Raw genomic sequence first — 19,399 nt, 5'->3', positions numbered from 1 at the left:
TCAAAAGACAAGTGCCACCAAATGGGAGGATGATGCTCAACTGATGAGTCAAGAAAAACTACAGAGAAGAACCTCTGAAACAAAAAGGAAGCGTGGCCCAAGGATGCCATCCCCTATGCATCCTTTACACTGAGGAAGACAACATGCCACTAAGACTCCTTAAGGGGAAGAGGGACCTTCAAACAAAAGACTGGATGTTGCATCTACAATGGTTCAAAGGAAAGGAGAGGAGTCTTTCCTTTACACAGGAGATGAAGCAACCTCCACCAGGAGATGAAGCAACCTCCACCAGTCTCTGGGTTTTAAAGTCTGGCCTGCTTCCAGAGCTCTGCCACAGCTAAGAAGCTGTGGGGAAAGCAGGGGAAGGAATGGAATCAACAGAAGGAGTGAAGAAGCAGGGGAAATCCCATCCCTCCTAATCCTTGATGGATGGCTCTCCCAACATGGTGAACCATCACAGCCAAATACCCTCCCCAGATCACCCAGTCACAGCCTTAGTTATAATAGAAAGATCAGTTGAAGACCTTTAAAAGTGCTTTAGCCAGTGCAAAAATAGGACTGGCAGAATATGCCTGACCTTACTTCAATGGTGCTTACAAACTATCTGCATTCTATGGGCAGATGCAGCATGCAAACGATGATGGAGTATATCCCAGTGAGGGAGGATTTGCCTCCTGCTATAAAAGAACTCAAACTTAAACAGATAACTCATGCTTATAAAGCTCTTTTCAGTCAAAGATAATATCCATCAAAAGTCTATAAAGATCATCCTCAACATGTGAAAACCTCAGACTTAACAGTCTATGCAGACAAACAACACAGCTTAATGCTTTAACCAAAGCTTCCACAGAATCCATGAAACAGTGGTCTATTTGGAAACCTCTTGAGTACATGCAGACTGGGTCATTGAGAGGTAGTCCTTGCCATACATGTCCCACTATTGAGTAATCCTATCCACCAGCTGGAGGGAACCAAACTGTGGCTTTGGGAACTACACTGTAGCCACTGAGACTGTTGGGGGGCTGTCAATACCACTGAAAATAGAGCAATTAGGTAAAGCATTACTTTATTTTGTCAGTGAGTGATGTAAGGTGTTCACTGTACTGGATAGGCATCAAGATGAGATTACCATAGGCTGACCTGAGGATAGGAAAATAGCAGGCAGGTTTTTTTCACATCCTAGGCACAACTTGCAGTATGGCTAATTGTAGCTTCTATGTGCTACAGGGGGTTCCTAAAAGACAGGCCATCCAAATAAGAGCATGAGAAGCCCAGGGGCTCAAACAACTTGTCTACTTCAATAATAAACACCTCTACAACCAATTCCCAAAAAGCTGTCAGGGGAGGGAACCTTGTATTCTCTAACAGCTACAAAACAAGGATTAAGCAAGAGCTGTTGTGTCAGTATCACCCACAAATTGTCAGTCTGACTTGGGTCCCCAGGTGACCACTTGAATGCCACAGGTGGCATTTGATGGGACATGGCCTGCACTGGATCTTTTCTGGTATCTAATTGACTTTGTTAATATAGAAATCCCAAACTTATAAGTCAATCTCACACCAAAAGTCAAACAAATTCCATATATCTTGTGCTGGCAGCGTGAACCCTGGAGAAAGCCCATCCAATGCTTCCTGAAGAAGGACTTAGCACCTCTGTTGGGTCTAGCAGATGTCTTCAGAAATTAATTCTCAACTCTGCATGTCCCTCACATCTGGATTAACTGAGGGCTATTCCCTGAGATTAGTCTGCACAGTTCTCAACTACTCAAATGGAAGAGAAGTATCACAAAGGTTGGAATGTACTTCAGGATGAAAACCAGGAGTATATCTCGCTTAGGTCTTAAATCTTCCAAAGAAATAAAAAAATAAAGCATGGTCCTCTGTAGTTATGACTAGTGAGGATGATATAATGTGCTTAGGTGACCCGACAGGTGGGAGGAGTGCGGTTTGAAATTTAATAGCCATGCAACAGCACCAGAAAGATAACGTCTTCCAAACTTCTGAGCTTAGTCAGGTCTTATCCTTGAGAAAGGGTTCCCCATAGTACAAAGACCCTGCCACATTACTAGATGTCATCTATAATGTCCATACTTTCCTACTTCCAAGCAGGACTTCACCGCTAAGATAGGAAACCAGATAAGAATCCAGGTTTCACTCCAAAGTCTAGTCATGCAAAGAGGATGGATGTAGCCAGGCCACTTCCAGAAACATCTGTCAGTGACACTCCCTCAATATTGCTGGTGCCTTTGCGCTTATACCTGGCCAAATGGAAATGTACTTTTCAATCTCAGAAGCTTCTCCAAGCACTTTTAGCCTGGTGCAGAAGGAAGCTCATTTCTAAAGCTTGAGATTCCAGGATACCTGGAAAAAGGACCTCAAAGGAAGGGAGACTGTGTGAACTTAACTGCGTAGAAGTGAGTCCTCACAATAAAGCTATCCAATGTGTTTGCAATGCCTTTCAACAGGAAGGCAATGATGGTGTGGTCTCTTTGCTTTGTATGAACACTGTCTTATGATGACTTCAGACAGACCAGGCTATTGTATTTGGCAACAACGAACTAGTGCTTATGTCAGTAAGCAAGCAGCAATGATGGCATGATGACCCTCACAAGCATGGCTATCAAGATCTGTTCTTAAGTACAGTACAAGAAGATAAAGCAACTCCAATGTATGTCCCAGTTTGGGAGTGTTCTTACAGACAATGCAATCTTTCCCTGCTTAGAAATGAGAACAAGGTAAACATAATCCCTTTTCATGTGCATATTAAATTATGGGTATCAAAGCACTAACCTAAAAAGTGTCATCCTGCTTAAAAACAGAATTTACTTACAGGTATTGTTCACAGTAACTAGAAAATCAAAGTATGGGTCCCAAAGGTGTTATGTGAATAAAACTGAATAGGGAACAGAATACAAATCACCATATTAAACATAGTCCACTGAGAGGAAAGTAGGCGACATGTACCACGTCTGATGTGGGTTCATAGATGAGTACTAAGCTAATTGCCCCGAAAGGTCACCCACACCCACCCACACACAAATTCTCAGTCAACTCAGAAAATAATGACAAATAAAAGTAATTTAATGAAAATATCAGTTATGATGGGTAACTAGGGCGGCCACGGTGGTGCAGTGGTTAGCATTGCCGCCTCACAGCAAGAGGTTCTCCGGTTCGATCCTCGGCTGGGGTGCCTTCTGTGCGGAGTCTGCATGTCCTCCCTGTGGTCGCGTGGGTTTCCTCCGGGTGCTCCGGTTTCCTCCCACATCCCAAAGACATGCTGCAGGTGGATTGGACACTCTAAATTGGCCCTAGGTGTGCGTGTGAGTGTGCCTTCTGTGGAAGGTTGGGCGCCGGGCTGGCAACTCGACACCGTAAAACTCCACTGCCATTCAATGTGCGGACAGGTGATCCGCTGTGGCGACCCCTAACCGGGATAAAGCCGAAAGAAGAAGAAGAAGATCAGTTATGATGGGTAACTACACATTGTCTGCTTGCTGAAATGATCTAACAGTAACTGGTAGTTATGGCTCATCTAACACTCATTACAAGATGAGAGTTGTAGTCCTAACTTTCAGATTTAGACTTTACACCTTCACAGCACAGACAGTATGTCCTATGTGACAGCAGCATTTACATCCATTTACTCTAGAGCACAGTGCCACTCCACAATCTGGCACCCCTCAACTCTAAGTTAAGGAGTAAAAAAAGTCCTTTTTCAGATCTGGTACTCCTCAGCTCTCCCAAAGTACTAGGCCCAGCCAAAAATCAAAACAGAGGAACAAATTACGGTTTTTACTTTCAAAAACTGTAGAAACCAGATTGCTATAACATACCACACAAAAGCAAAGGAGTCTCTAAATTCATTTCTAAATGCTGGTTCAGGAATAAATGCTGGTACTATTTTACCAACCAATCCAATCTCACCTCCTGACAACTTGTGCCCAGGGTATTACGGCTTTCACCTCACTCTATTTAAACGTCTGTGCTTTTTATTTGCACAAGGGCAACAACATATATGATACGCTGCAGCAAAATATCACATAATTTAGTATATACAATTTTAGCACTTGTAACATGACAAAACAAGTAAAAAATGACGTTCATTAAAACTTTATCTGACTGCCTCAACTAACATATTCAAAACAGAAGGCATTAGCCAAGGTGCTAAGATGAAATTTTAATAAATATCAGATTTGTCACCGAATTGTTTGTCATGAACAAAGCAAAGCATCATTCCCTGTTTTTCCGTTTATTAAGAATAAGAAAATACTTTCTAATGTAAAATAACCCCAAGCACCACAGAAGGATAATTGCGAATGTATATCTAACAGTTCTCAACTTACCAGATTTTCATCTTCTTGCTGCCTGCAAACTATATGCAATGCACGGTTAAAGCGTTGGCATGCTGTCAGCAAGTTGTAGGAAAGCTGCAACAAAACAGAATTGAAACAAAATAAAATGTTAAAGCCTTTCAGGAATATACACGGAAGTTTATATTTTCCAAATTATACCTGAGGTTACCAAAGAACATGACTAGACCTAGTCAGTCAAGGTTATACTATCTGTGTGAACATCATATGGCTGGTCAGTGTACATACTACATAGGATGAAGGGAAGTTACTAGGCTAACGGCCCTAGGGCCATTACAAGCTTAGCCAAGTTTTACCCTTATTTCCACAATCAGCACCGAATGTCAGTGACCAAAAGGGACACATGTGGATCCCCTGGGGTGAATTTATAATTATCCATTCAATTGTCCAGATTGCGTTTGAAGAGGGCCAATGAGATGCTCTGTTTGACATGAAGTGGGAGTCTGTTCCAAAGGTGTGGTAACCTCTGGAAGACAAATCTGACCCTTTAGCAGGTTCTATTAATGTCACATACCAGGTTAAGGTCTTAGAGTGAGTAACCCATGTACCATTTGACTTGCAGATATGTAGCATTTCCAATAAAGCAGGGTCAGAGATTGTCTTATATGCAAGGCAGAGATCACCTGTGAGTAGTCTGTATGAAACAGAATAAAGTGACAGTGACTTTAGATGATCCACACAGGAAAGATGTTGAAAAACTTGAATTTTCCTTGTGAGGAACCTTTGTAGTTTCTCCAACTGGTGCAGGTGCTTGGAAATATCAAAAGGGATGTTGTACTCTATTACTGGCCTGATGAGGGAAGAGCACAGGGAGGTTCTAACTTTTTTTTTCTGGAGGCAATGCCCTTACTTATGAGATGAGTAATACAGAATGCCATTCTTACCACTGTAGCAACATGGTGATTAAAGGTAAGTTTGCTGTGAACCTGTGTGTCCAGGTCTCTCACCACTGAGTGTGTACTTAGGGTGTTGCTATTGAAGTGGCAGTTAGCAGGAACATCTCTCTTACTGAAAGGGATGATAATACATGCTTTTGCATTGAGTTTACGGCCATGACTTTGGCACCAATCATGTGTTTGTGTAAGACCCTCTTGTAGGATGTTAACATCATTTGGAGATTCTATGACCGCTCCATGTTTACAGTCATCAGCAAACTGTGTCAGCTACAGACCTTTAGTTTTTCCTTGTACTTCGGAGAAATAGATTCCGAACAGTAGAGGTCCCAGGACTGATCCCTGTGGAACATTGCTGGTTACAGGTCTGCTATTGGAGGTGGACTCCCCTATTTTGACTATATGTGTTCTATCAGTGAGTCAGTTAGAGACCCATCAAATGATACAAGAACTGATACCTAGCTGGGTGAGTTTGTCAATGATGCCTGAGTGGGGGATAGTGTCAAAAGTTTTGGCTAAGTCTAGGTAGGCTGTATGCACAGATTTCCCCTCATCCAGGGCCTTGGTGACTGTTTTGAAGATGTCCAGCAGGTTTAACAGGCATGATCTCCCTTTGACAAATCCGAACAGAGTAGGGTCAAGTGTTTGGAGATTATCTATATCTTTGTTGATAAGGTCCACGATGATTCATTCCATGGCCTTGCAGATAAGGCTAGTTAAGCTAATATGTCTATCATTCCCGAGGTCAGTGGAAGCACCACCTTTTTGCAAGGAAATAATGGTGGCTATTATCCACTCAGCTGGGATGATGTCGGTACTTAAGAGTATGACTGAAACGAATACCCAGTGGTGTTGGAGCCCATGCACGATGCAGCCTGGGATGTTATGAGGTCCCATAATGCTGTGTTTTTAGCCTTAGAGAGGGCATTTACAAGCTGCTCTTTAGAGATACAAGGTTGGGGACAGGTGGTAGGGATGTCATGGGGTATGTGTGGCAGGGACACGGGAGTGAAGTTTCACAGAACCTGTTGGCCAACAGGTTAGCTATATCCACAGGCTCAGTATATGTGGTATCATTAATTACCAGTTCAACACAAATCTGGGCCTTTCCTTTTAGGTTATGGATGTAACTAAGGAATGCCTTATGTGTGTCTTTAGTTGACGAAGCAATTTGGATTCATAGTTTGCCTCGGAGGACTTCAGGAGAAGTCTAATTTACTTGTTTAAACTGAGGAGGGAGTGTTTCCAGTTTAGAATTCACTCCTTCTTACTCTTACGACAGCAATTTCTTCCTCTTATTGTAAAGCCTGTTAATGGCAGTTGTCCACCAGGCAGGTTTGCTCTTCCTTGAGGAGCTTGTTTTGGTCCTATCAGGTACGGCTGAGTCAATGCAGTTATACAGGTGTTTGTATAAAACACTGGTGTAGAACTCAGCATAATTGCCAATTCCATCTGGGGGGGGGGGTGCAGTGAAGCTATTTACACCATCTCGTAAGAGGTTATAACCTACTTTGGAGAACTTTTTTTAGTTTAATTGCTGCTGGGGGGGGGGGGGTCAGTCAGACATGACATTTACTTCAAATGAGACTGATTTGTGGTCAGATCTCACCAGGGAAGACCTCACAGTGGGGGTGCTACAGTGGTTTCCCATATTGGTAAGCACCAGATATACACTACACAGATACACAAGTATATTTTGTTGTTTAGCATTTCATTTAGATGCTGACTCCACTGTAAGACACCTCTACTGAGTCTGCATGACTGAAATATTTAGCAATTCTACAGCTGCCCCCATTCTTCAATTTGTCTTAGGCATTCTTAAACCCATTGGTTTACCTCCAGTTTACAATTTATAGTAACACGGTAACTTTGGCTTTGGTTTATAAACTGGAGTTAAAAACAAACAAAAAAAACTGCAGTAAAGAATGGGGTACCATCTGTAGGGTAGGGATGAAAGAGACAGATGTATCAGGTGCAAGCTCTTAGGGATGCAACCTGTAGTGGAAATGAGTTGCCCCTGGGGCAAAAATGCACTACTGTAAGTCATTAATGTAACTGTGGATGGTATCATCTTTCTAGTGTTTGCCTAAAAGACGTTTTTCTTTTGGCCCTCAGCTTTGGAGGGGCTTTAGTTTAAAGGAGAATTTTTGTTTAGTCATCAGCATCAGGTTGAGGGCAGCACTAGTCTGGGCTTTGTTCAGTGTACCAATTTACCTAGCTCTGGCTCTGCTGACATGTAAACACAATTTACAAAAATCCACTAAGGATGACTCTCTTAGTTAATGGGTCTATACAGATAGATCAAATCACATTCTCTCAAATGATATGACATTGCTCTCAAATCCATAAGACAGATTTCATTTTTTTTTTACCTTGCTTTATTCATCTGCTAACCAGGCAAACCAATTAGGCCTGATTCCCTCTTTTCAGGGGTGACCCAGAAGCACTACATCATTAAATTAATTGCTCTGTGTCACACAGTAGGCAAAAGGAGACTGAGGAATTCAAACCTAGGATGAAGCTTGTTAGTCACCCTTAATGAAACAGATCCCAAAACTCTTATGGATTCACTCCCAATCTTAGCCATATTACACTCATTAAAGGGCAAAATGTCTGCCTTCACTAGAGCAACACAAAGTAAAGATGGAGTATATCCATCCCTCATGAACAAAAAACACTCCCTAAAACCCCAGTACAGAGGTACATTTATTTAGCATGGATCAGTAACACTGAGTCCTATACCTTCTACTGTAATTATACTAACAAATTATTCAGTTCCGAGACTGTTACACTATTTCACTTGAGCTTCATATATTATTTTTTTTCATGCTTTAATATAATACATTATAGTACCATATAACAAAATGGACTCCTACAGAAAAACAAGAAAAAGTATGGATCTTGCAACTTAATGTTATACTCAAGGAGAGCATCATTGTACTTAGATGTGCAACTGCAGGGGTTACTATAGCAATAACCCACGCCTGGGTGTGGGTAATGCTGGATTTACTCACGGTTGGCGTGGTTTGGTCCCGAGGCGGCCGGGACCAAACAAAGCTAACCGTGGGTACAGCATTACCCACCAGAAGTGAGTTATTATACTATGACATTATTTAAGAAAAGAAACTATTACTTTTCTTAAATAATGGCATAGTATAATGCCTGTTTACTGCCCTTCCGCAGATATCTGGCATCGCGGCAGTTCTGATGTACTGCGCGCCTCGCGCAGTACATCAGAGCTGTGAGCAAAAGCAACGGAGAAAGCAATATCTCCGTTGCTTTTTACTGTTTCGCTATGTTAAAAGGTTTAACATAGCGAGACAGCTTTAAAATAAGCAACGGAGATGTCCGTTGCTTATTTTAAACTGTCTCGCTATGTTAAACCCATTTAACATAGCGAATAAAAGCAACGGAGATCTTGCTTTCTCCGTTGCTTTTTTTTTAAAACCTGTCTCGCTATGTTAAATGGGTTTAGCATAGCGGGACAGCTTTAAAATAAGCAACGGAAATCTCCGTTGCTTATTTTAAAGCTGTCTCGCTATGCTAAACCCATTTAACATAGCGAGACAGTGTTTTAAAAGTAGAGTTATACTAATGGAAAAAAGTCCAGGCGACCGGACCTTTTTCCATTAGTATAACTCGATTTACAATGTGCACGCTGGCCAATCAGCGTGCACGTTTTGGGGGGGGGGGGTCATGGTATAATATATTTAATTAACTAGGTTGCAGATGGCTTTGCTCAAAAGTCCAACAATACACTCAAATCAAGGGATACTGCTGGAAGACAGGACAACTCAGTCTCAGAACTGCCCACTTGCAAAAACATTTTTTTCTACTTTTTTTTATATAAAAATCAGTGCCTGTGGTACATTTATTTAAGTTCAGTATTAGTGGACTTGGGTTTAGTGCAGTCAACTGAATGACATTTATTGCAAAAAGGTACAAATCTGTTACAGGTTTAAAGAGCGCAATAACATTAAGAGACAGAGAGACAGAAAAAGAGGGGATGCTAAGGTGACAACAATGATAAATCTCGGGAAGCTATGCTGCAAGACATACATTTGAAAAAGGAAATATCAAAGTTAAGGAAAAAAGGTTTAAAAAGTTTTATGGAAATCATGAGAAGTGCAAAAAAGAGGTAAACATAGTGAGCACGGGAATGGCTATATGGATGCAGAGCACTGATGAGAATAAATAAATGACAGCACAGTGAAAGCTGAATACTGGTAGAATGTGTGTGTGTGTGTGTGTGTGTGTGTGTGTGTGTGTGTGTGTGTGTGTGTGTGTGTGTGTGTGTGTGTGTGTGTGTGTGTGTGTGTGTTGGCTGGCAGGGAGATAGATTTGGGGACTTTATATGGCCTTATTTAGTACATCCAATGAATGCAGATTTCTTTGAAAGGGTCAGGGATATGGGTTTCATGGGGCAATACAGGTATTGTGGAAAAATAAACAGATTTTTTAAGCATTTTGTTTTGGTCCTCCAGTGGCACTCTAACCATCAGCTTCATTACCAAGACCCCCTTTGTCTTTCTGACTTGGAGGTTTAGCATACCTGTTAGGCCAGGGCCCACCTCTGAGATAGGGAAAGACTCAGTTGTGGAGATCTATCCGTCTCAGATCATTGAAGTAAACAGCAGCTCTAGGGCAGCAGCATCCCTGGTGCTTCACTGAGGAATGTTTGGATTTTGCCCTATTTTCCTCACCCCCCCCCCCTTCAGTCAGACACCAAGCATGTTGTCAAAGTAGGGCCTACAATAATGCATGCCTCCACACACATGACTAAGCTACAGTGCACCACTCTGCTTGGTAAAAGGATACAAGGCCTAAACAGTATGTCTTACATGGATCAACTCAAAACCCTGTCACTATACTCGGTATCCTATAGACTGCTAAGAGATGACCTGTGTCTGGCATACAAGGCATCCTACAAGCCAATAATAATGGAACTACTGCGCATCAGCAAGTCAAATGGCATTAGAAAAACTCAGTCTAGAGATGAAACCTTTTCTGCAACATAAAAAATGGTTTGGAGGGATAGTTATATCACCCACAGGATACCATTACTCTGGAACAGACTCCCTATCCATGTATAACAAAGCTCATGCCTGCCATATTCAAGTGCAACTTGGATCTATGGATGGGTAATAGAAAACGTATCCCAGGACTGCCCCTTGTATTACTAATTTACAGAACCAGCTCCTAAATGCTTTATCCCATGCATGGGTCCCTCAAATTATCTATGGTATGATTCTAGTTATTCTCATTATGGGTAATTATAATTATTGACCATGGGACAGGTAATGCTAATCAAATGCCAAACAAGATAGGTCAATTCAAGCACCAAAAAGGAAACTGACTTGGCTTAAAAGTTCCACAAGGGTTGCTAGCCTAGTACTTAACTATCCTATTGTAGGTATGTAGGCATAAAGCTAAGCATTTTCATTTTTTTGTTTTGCAAAATACTTTTTTGCAAGACATTGAATAAAAAATATATACTACATTATTTAAAGCATATGGACTTCTGTATCATCTACAGCAGCTCGACACTATGGCAGTAACTTTGCCACTCTGTCTATCTATCGCTCTACCCCCACACACACATTTATAGAGGGTAAACCCAATTTCTTACATGATGACGTCATATGCACAGCCATGATGGGGCATGTTGAGGAATACTTGATGATTGGATGGGAAATAGGAAATTCACCCCAGGGATCACTTCTGTGGCTCTGCTCAACAGGGGCACAGGAAAATAATTTTCTAGGGTGGCGAAAGCCAGGGTACCTTTTTGGCTAGGCTTATATAGGCCCTAGGGCCAATAGCCTAGTACCTACCTATGAACCTACGAACTGTGCCCTGGTGTGTGACCCAGTACAACAATTTTTTTTTTTACTTTTTTCCAGCCTAAAGGCATCTGATCACAGTACTTTGAGTCTGCAATTTCTAGTAACTTTTTAATATGACTAGTGACTATGGGTAACTGTGCAGTGTATGCACCTGTGATTGGTTGTCCTTAACCAACTGCTGACTGCCAGAAAGCTTTAGAGCTGCAGATCATAGGGACAATTGTTTTTCCTTTGCTGGAATGTGATTTTTTTTTTATATTAAAGACTGGCAGGAAGCTAGCTAAAGCTGTGAACAGTGGTAAGAGTAGACACTGTCTCCAGCAGAATACACATGCTTTATTATTTTTATTTTATAGTGATGTGGGAGACCTCTTAACTTCTTTGCGCAAAAATTCTTTACATAGCCAAAAATAATGGGGGAACAAAGGCCCAAAATCAAGGACAATTTCTAAATATTACTTTAAATTAGTTAAAAAGTTAAAAGAAAGGTTTTGCATCATCATGTATTTTCTAAATAAGAGGTATTAATCTCTAATGTTTAGCATTATTGACATATCTATAATTCTCAATGATTTACCAGAAAATCAGGGCCAGCCAGGGTAACAAAATATGAGACATAATGAGAAAAGCACTGCAAAATCAGGAAAAGTTAAGAGGTTTCGTTCCCTGTAGTAGCACCTTCAGCCCTCTGCAGCAGCAGCAGCATAACTTTCTCTGCCAATTTTTACCACTTTTGGTAATCAAGCTGATTGTCGCCAGAAGTGGTGGTTTGTTTGGGGAGGATAGGAAGCACAGTTTTCAACTGTACCTCATTTGACGGAACATACCTCATTTGAAGGAACATTCCTCATTTTAAATGCTTACAATTTCATGTTCCATAGTGTTCCACAATGAAGAGGTCTGTCAGGCTGACTGCTGTGATTTTCTTTTTTATGACCCTGACCTTGAGCAGTATCCTACCTTCACCAAGAATGATGCCACAATACAGAGATAAAATGATCAGCTTTAACAATTGGCTTAAACACTGGTGTCATTCAAAGGGGATCCAGTGTCTGTCTGCCTGGGATGACATGCTGGACAAGCCACGCTGCTTCGCAAGGGGCGGCTTGCACCTGTCACCCCTGGGATTCCGGATATTGGCAAAGGCTCTTGCCACCCCCATAGTGCCTTTTTTAGGCAAGGCTCAAATTCTAAACCTACCACCCTAGAACACAAAAAAGGAAAAAAACTAAGGGTAATGCTGCTCAATGCCAGAAGTCTAAATCTCAAAATGCACGCACTCGAGCCCTTCTCAGTATGGAGAACATCGATGTCTGTGCTGTGACAGAAACCTGGTTCAAGGCTCCTGAGAGCACCCCAGCGCTATCAGGTTTTACCTCATATCATGCGTTCCGGCCCCAAAATCCGGACAATACCAAGAAAGGAGGGGGGGTATCCATATTCATCAAGGACACCCACACCTCAAGACTGGTGGCAACGCACGATGCATCGGAGACCATCCAGGTGCAATTAACCATAGGCAAGACTGCTCTGCAAATTGTAGCATGTTACAGGCCACCCTCACAAACTCAGGAACCTCACATGGCCTTCCTGAAAACACTAGAGGGATAAATGTATCACCAAACACCATCATACTAGGTGACTTCAATTACCCTAATATAGACTGGGAACACTACTCAAGCCCAAACACCCTAGCCCAAAAGTTCCTGGAATTCATAAACTCAAATGCCATGGAACAACTAGTCACCATCCCCACAAGAGGAGATAACATACTTGATCTCATCATCACGAACATGGGAGCACAATGTTCAACACCGGAGGTGTACCCCTCACTGGTGAGATCAGACCACAAACTAATCTCGCTGGAGGTCCTCATCCCACCCCCACCTGAAATAAAAAAGACCACAGTAAAGAACTTCTCAAAAGCCGACTTCACACTTCTAAAGACTAGTGTGGTCTCCTTTAAGGCCCCCGAGCCGGCTGAAAACAGTACTCAAGCCGCTGAATCACTTACAAATGCCTTCTACCAGCACTTGCAGGACTGCATGGCTAAGGCAATCCCAAGCAAAACAAAGACTCTTTGTACCAAAGGCAAGCGTCCAGTCTGGTGGACCCCAGCCATAAACAAACTCTACAACAAAAGGAGGAAGCTACTACAAGATAGAGCAAAATCCTTAAAAGGTAAGACAGCCTTGATCACTATAAGTAAAAAACTAAGAGCTCTCATAAAATCATCCAAAGCAAATTTCGAGAGAAAAATAGCTAAAGACTCAAAAGACAATCATAAGGCCTTCTTTAGCTATGTTAGAAACCTGGGAGGAAACTCCCAGATATGCTCAGAGCTAGTTCAAAATGATGTGAAGATTACTGATCCTACAGACATTGCCAACATACTGGCTGACAGGTTCAGTGCAAACTTCTCCCCTCCCCAAAAGGAGAGATATCTATACCAAACGATTGCAGCCCCCAAACATCTCCAGCCCCAAGTGAGAACTGCTCTCTCCAAAGCAAAAACACAGCATCCATGGGACCTGATGGTGTCCCCGGCTGTGTGCTCCATGAACTCAATGAGGAATTAAACCCACAGCTAGGACAGCTGTTTAATCAAAGTCTTACCTCTGGATACGCACCCAGGAGTGGCGCACTGCAACTGTGGTACCACTTCACAAAGGCGGTGCCTCCACCGACCCTGGAAATTACCGCCCATTAGCTTGACAAGCCTTATCTGCAAAGCCATGGAGAGGATCATAATGGACCTCATAAATAAAGACATAGGGAATTTGCAGACTTTGGATCCAACCCAGTTTGGCTTTGTCAAAGGCAGATCATGCCTATTAAACTTGGTTGACTTTTTTGAAACAGTCACCAAAGCCATTGATGAGGGAAAGGCAGTCCATACAGCCTACCTCGATCTGGCTAAGGCCTTCGATACAATACCCCACTCGGGTATCATTGAAAAACTCATCAGCTTAAATGTCAACCCATACATCACAAGATGGGTTGCAAACTGGCTGAGTGACAGAACCCACAGGGTCAGAGTTGCTGGCGCCATGTCAGACTCAAAGCCTGTCACAAGTGGTGTCCCACAGGGCTCAGTCCTGGGCCCACTCTTGTTTGGCATCTACTTTTCCAAGTACAAGCAAACACAGGAGGGTTATGGCTGACAAAGTTTGCAGATGACTGCAAACTGGGCCATAGTAGAAAACACATCTGACACAGATATCCTTCAGAAGGGTCTCACAGAAACGGATAACTGGTGCCAGAGCCACGGCCTAAAGTTAAATGCCAAAAATGCATAGTCATACCCTTCGGGAAAAACAAGGTTACCCCTAGCTACCAAATAGGTGGCAATCCACTGAGCACAGAAGAAGTTATCAGGGACCTGGGGACCCAGGTTGATAGTAGTCTGTCATTCGACACCCATGTAGCTAAAGTAGTTAGGAAGACCTTCTACATTGCCCACCTTATCATGAAGGGATTCTCATCTAGATCAAGGGAGGTCATAGTCTCCCTTTACTCATCACTCATCAGACCAATGATTGAGTACAATGCCCCATTCGGAATGTATCTGACCCGACACTTGCAGCAGCTGGAGAGGCCACAAAGTTCCTCACCAAAAGGATAAAGGGTCTCAAAATCTGTCCTATGCTGCCCGACTGAAAGAACTCCAGCTCTATTCAGTCGCTACCGCTTGCTCAGAGGTGACCTTTGCCTAACATACAAGGCCATGTCAAACCCAGATTTGATGAATATGCTTCACCTCAAAAATCTAGATCCATCAGAGCCACAAGGGCGGAGACTTAAACCTTGACACGGCTATTAATAGGGCGTGCTGGAGGGATAGATTCATCACCCAAAGACTCCTATGCTGTGGAACAAAATCCCGGTACATGTGAGGCAGAGCACCTCGCTGGCCTTGTTCAAGAGAAATCTTGACCAATGGATGGGAGATCGCAGATATACCCCAGGGATTACCTCAGTGTCACTGCTCGACAGAGGCACAGCAAAATAATGGGTATAGTTCCCCATACTAAAGGGGTGGCGTAAGCCACAAAACGATGGGCTAGGCTTGTAAATGCCCTCGGGCAGATAGCCTAGTATGAACCTATGAACCTATGAACCTATGAACAAATAGCCATGGTAAATAATACAAAATTATATTACCTCATCAAAACAACATTTTAATAAGTATGAAGACACTGTGTGAGCCAAGATGTGAGTTTTGAAGTTGAAGTTGTTAATAAATGCTCTTGTATTCTACATTTTGCCATTTATTCCATGGTGTGTGAGAGGTAGTGTCCTACTTTTTCAAGATGGAAAGTTGAAAGTTATGGGAGGCAGAGGGTAAGAATGCAAAGGGTAGGGTGAGGCTGATCACGTTAAAATGATCATTGCTGTGGCTTGGTGGGGGAGGGGAGAGAGCTCAGTCTTTGAAAGCTCCAAGCTGAATCTTACTACTTTGATGTCCTCTCATGTGATTTGGTATCCTTTTACTTTTTGCTGCAGAAAACCAGACAGGTCTGTGGGCTATGGTAACCATACAAATTGCCCATAGCGCAATATACTTCTATTTGTTTTTTTTTTTTTTTTTCTATTTAACATTTACGGCAATGGATGTTGGTGTGGACTTCCCTATAGAAGTAGTTTGATGGCTATTTGACCTCTGCACAAAAATCAGATAAAAATAATTTCAAGAATATATACGTACTAAGTTCTATGCCAGAAGAAAAAAAATCCTATGTATTTCATCAGACAAAATATATTTTTTTCACTGGTAACATACCATGGGTACAGTGCCATGCTTTCAAGTGGCTATAGCTGTGGAGTCAAATTTAGAGGTTTGTTGCACTGGAAACTGTAAGATATGAATTTGAAGTCTTAGGTGTATTTTCTAGCTGAATAACTTGTCATTAGCTGAACATTTTGTAATGACATCTCAAAGTACGACAGAGACACTCTTTCAAAAACAGGAACCTGTGGCTATAGTTCATGTGCCTTTACTGTCAGTTGCACATTTTAAATTACATTCATTTTCTACTGTGGGTTCTGAGGTGAACGTCTGCTCAATTTGCTGAGTACAATAGTGGCCTATAGTACTTTTTTTTTTACTGAACTTTCACTATATCACAACTAAAATCCTACTTATTTCTCCTGACTACAGAAGTTTTTTTTTTGTCACTAGGCTTATGATCCCCCAATTTAGACTCTTGTAGTGGACTTTACTGAATGTAAAGGCAGTACCAAGGATCAGATGGTGGAAACTGAAAAAGGGTAATTCTGAGGTGGAGCTCAGGGATGAGTTAAGTCAGGCACTGGGTGGCAGTGAAGAGTTACCAAACAGCTGGGTAACTATAGCAGTGCTAGTAAGGGAGACGGCTAGAAAGGTGCTTGGTATGACATCTGGACCAAGGAAGGACGACAAAGAGACATGGTGGTTGAATGAGGAAGTACAGGACAGTATACAGAGAAAGAGGTTGGCAAAGAAGAAGTGGGATTGTCAGAGAGATGAAGAAAGTAGACAGGAGTATAAGGAGATGAGGTGGAGCATATGAACAGTTGTATGAAAGGTTGGGCACTAAGGAGGGAGAAAAGGACCAGTACCGACTGACCAGACAGAGGGACTGAGCTAGGAAAGATGTGCAGCAGGTAAAGGTGATAAAGGATAATGAGGGAAACATACTCACAAGAGAGGAGACTGTGTTGAGCAGATGGAAAGAGTACTCTGAGGGGTTGATGAATGAAGAGAATGAGAGAGAGAGAAGGTTGGATGATGTGGGGATAGTGAATCATGAAGTGCAATGGATTAGCAAGGAGGAAGTAAGGATAGCTATGAAGAGGATGAAGAATGGAAAGGCTGTTGGTCTAGATGACATACCTGTGGAAGCATGGAGGTGTTTAGGTGAAATGGCAGTGGAGTTTTTAACCAGATTGTTTAATGAAATATTGGAAAGTGAGATGATGCTTGAGGAATGGAGAAAAAGTGATTTGGTACCGATTTTTAAGAATAAGGGTGATGTGCAGAGCTGTAGTAACTACAGAGGGATTAAATTGATCAGTCATAGCATGAAGTTATGGGAAAGAGTAGTGGAAGCTAGGTTAAGAAGGGACATGATGATTAGTGATCCGCAGTATGGTTTCATGCCGGGAAAGAGCACTACAGATGCAATGTTTGCTCTGAGAGTGTTGATGAAGAAGTACAGAGAAGGTCAGAAGGAGTTGCATTGTGTTTTTGTAGACTTAGAGAAAGCATATCACAGGGTGCCTATAGAGGAGTTGTGGTATTGTATGAGGAAGTCGGGAGTGTCAGAGAAGTACGTAAGAGTGGTACAGGATATGTACGAGGGTAGTGTGACAGCAGTGAGGTCTGCGGTGGGAGTGACGGATGCGTTTAAGGTGGAGGTGGAATTACATCAAGGATCAGCTCTGACCCCTTTCTTATTTGCAATGGTGATGGACAGGTTGACAGACGAGATCAGACAGGAGTCCCCGTGGACTATGATGTTTGCAGATGACATTGTGATCTGTAGTGACAGTAGGAAACAGGTGGAGGAGATGCTGGAGAGATTGAGATATGCTCTAGAGAGAAGAGGAATGAAGGTCAGCAGGACTAAGACAGAATATGTGTGTGTGAATGAGAGGGAGGATAGAGGAATGGTAAGAATGCAGGGAGTAGAGGTGGCGAAGGTGGATGAGTTTAAATACTTGGGGTCAATAGTTCAGAGTAACGGTGAGTGTGGAAGAGAGGTGAAGAAGAAAGTACAGGCAGGATGGAGTGGGTGGAGAAGAGTGTCAGCAGTGATTTGTGACAGGCAAGTACCAGTAAGAGTGAAAGGGAAGGTCTACACGAGTGTAGTGAGACCAGCTATGTTATATGGGTTGGAGACAGTGGCATTGACAAAAAGGCAGGAGTTAGAGCTGGATGTGGCAGAGTTAAAGATGTTAACATTTGCACTTGGTGTGATGAGGGTGGACAGGATCAGGAATAAGTATATTAGAGGGTCAGCCCAGGTTGGAAGGTTTGGAGTCAAACCAGAGAGGCAAGATTAAGTTGGTTTGGACATGTGCTGAGGAGGGATGCTGAGTATATTGGGAATAAGATGCTAAGGATGAAGCTACCAGGTACAAGCAAAGAGGAAGGCCTAAGATAAGGTTTATGGATGTGATGAGAAAGGACATGCAGGTGGTTGGTGTGGCAGAGCAAGATGCAGAGGACAGGAAGAAATGGAAACAGATGATCTGCTGTGGCGACCACTAACAGGAACAGCCAAAAGAAGATGATGTAGTGGACTTTACTAGAAGAAGGTTAAATTATGAATGTGCCTTTACAGGTGGAACTATATGACTGCAAATTTCAATTTTGTTTGTTTCCTTTTCAGGTTGGAAAATGTGTTTATTGTGGTATGAATATTAGTCTACATTTTACTTCAGGAATATGTCTTAACAGTAACCTTATACTGGTTGCTAATTTCCTTTAACATTGACTGAAGAGTTGTACAGTGTTACTTAATACTTATAGGAGGTCTCACTCCTACCTTAATAGCATACTTAAATTAGTAAAGAGCTTAAGGGTACCATTAGGAAAGTTAAGGTTGATTATGAACTTAAAATAGCCATCAAAACCTAAATAACTACAAATCTTTCTTTAACTATGTGAGAAAGTAAAGAATGAAAATAAATCAAGGTTTGGAACTTGTCCATAGTAATACTGCTCACTCTGACCCAAAGGAATATCTAAAATCCTAGATGGCAAATTTACTGCAAATTGTACTCCACCCCATAGTTTTAAGTATGCCACAGATTCTATACTTCTAGCCACTCCCTATAATTACTACAGAACAAGTCCTCTCAAAAAGCTAATCATCAATGGGCATAGACAACATACCAGGTTGCCTTTTCTTTTCTAAATATGGCCTACTTGAGCCCCCATTTATCCTCCTTAATCTAGGCCTCTCCACTGGTTGTAATTCCAAAGCATGGAAAAAAGAAGTTATTTTCTTACCATAACATTCCATCTGTGTTGTCCAACTTCATTCCATTAACCTGTGGGAATATGGTTCCGAAGCTCAGAACTGATGGCCACCTTCTTCTAGCTCAAGACTCCTGACTTCAGCAATGCCTACCTACCCATAATGCCCTGCTCCCCCACAGTACCTCAGATCGAGTTTGCCAACAAGGAAATAGTGTCCCTTAACCATAAACTATAATACAATAGCATGAAGATCCAATGTACAAACAGATATCATACAAGAAACAACATCAGGACTCAACCAAAGGAATAAAATGCCTGGTA

General features: G+C 42.1%; 1 protein-coding gene across 1 annotated transcript in view; it reads right to left on the bottom strand.

The window, feature by feature from the left end:
- Window positions 1-19,399, bottom strand: part of LOC122808771 (death-associated protein kinase 2-like) — a 1,232,522-nt gene that overhangs the window by 31,454 nt on the left and 1,181,669 nt on the right. Inside the window, exon 11 of the mRNA XM_044079801.1 lies at window positions 4,344-4,427. Coding sequence (XP_043935736.1) covers window positions 4,344-4,427 — 84 coding nt within the window. The remainder of the gene's footprint in view (window positions 1-4,343; window positions 4,428-19,399) is intronic.

Source organism: Protopterus annectens, chromosome 8.part0, assembly GCF_019279795.1.
Source record: "Protopterus annectens isolate FY-2018-M chromosome 8.part0, PAN1.0, whole genome shotgun sequence".
Taxonomy (NCBI): Eukaryota; Metazoa; Chordata; order Ceratodontiformes; family Protopteridae; genus Protopterus; species Protopterus annectens.
The sequence above is the reverse complement of the archived record's forward strand: the minus strand, read 5'-3'. Positions and strand labels throughout refer to the sequence as shown.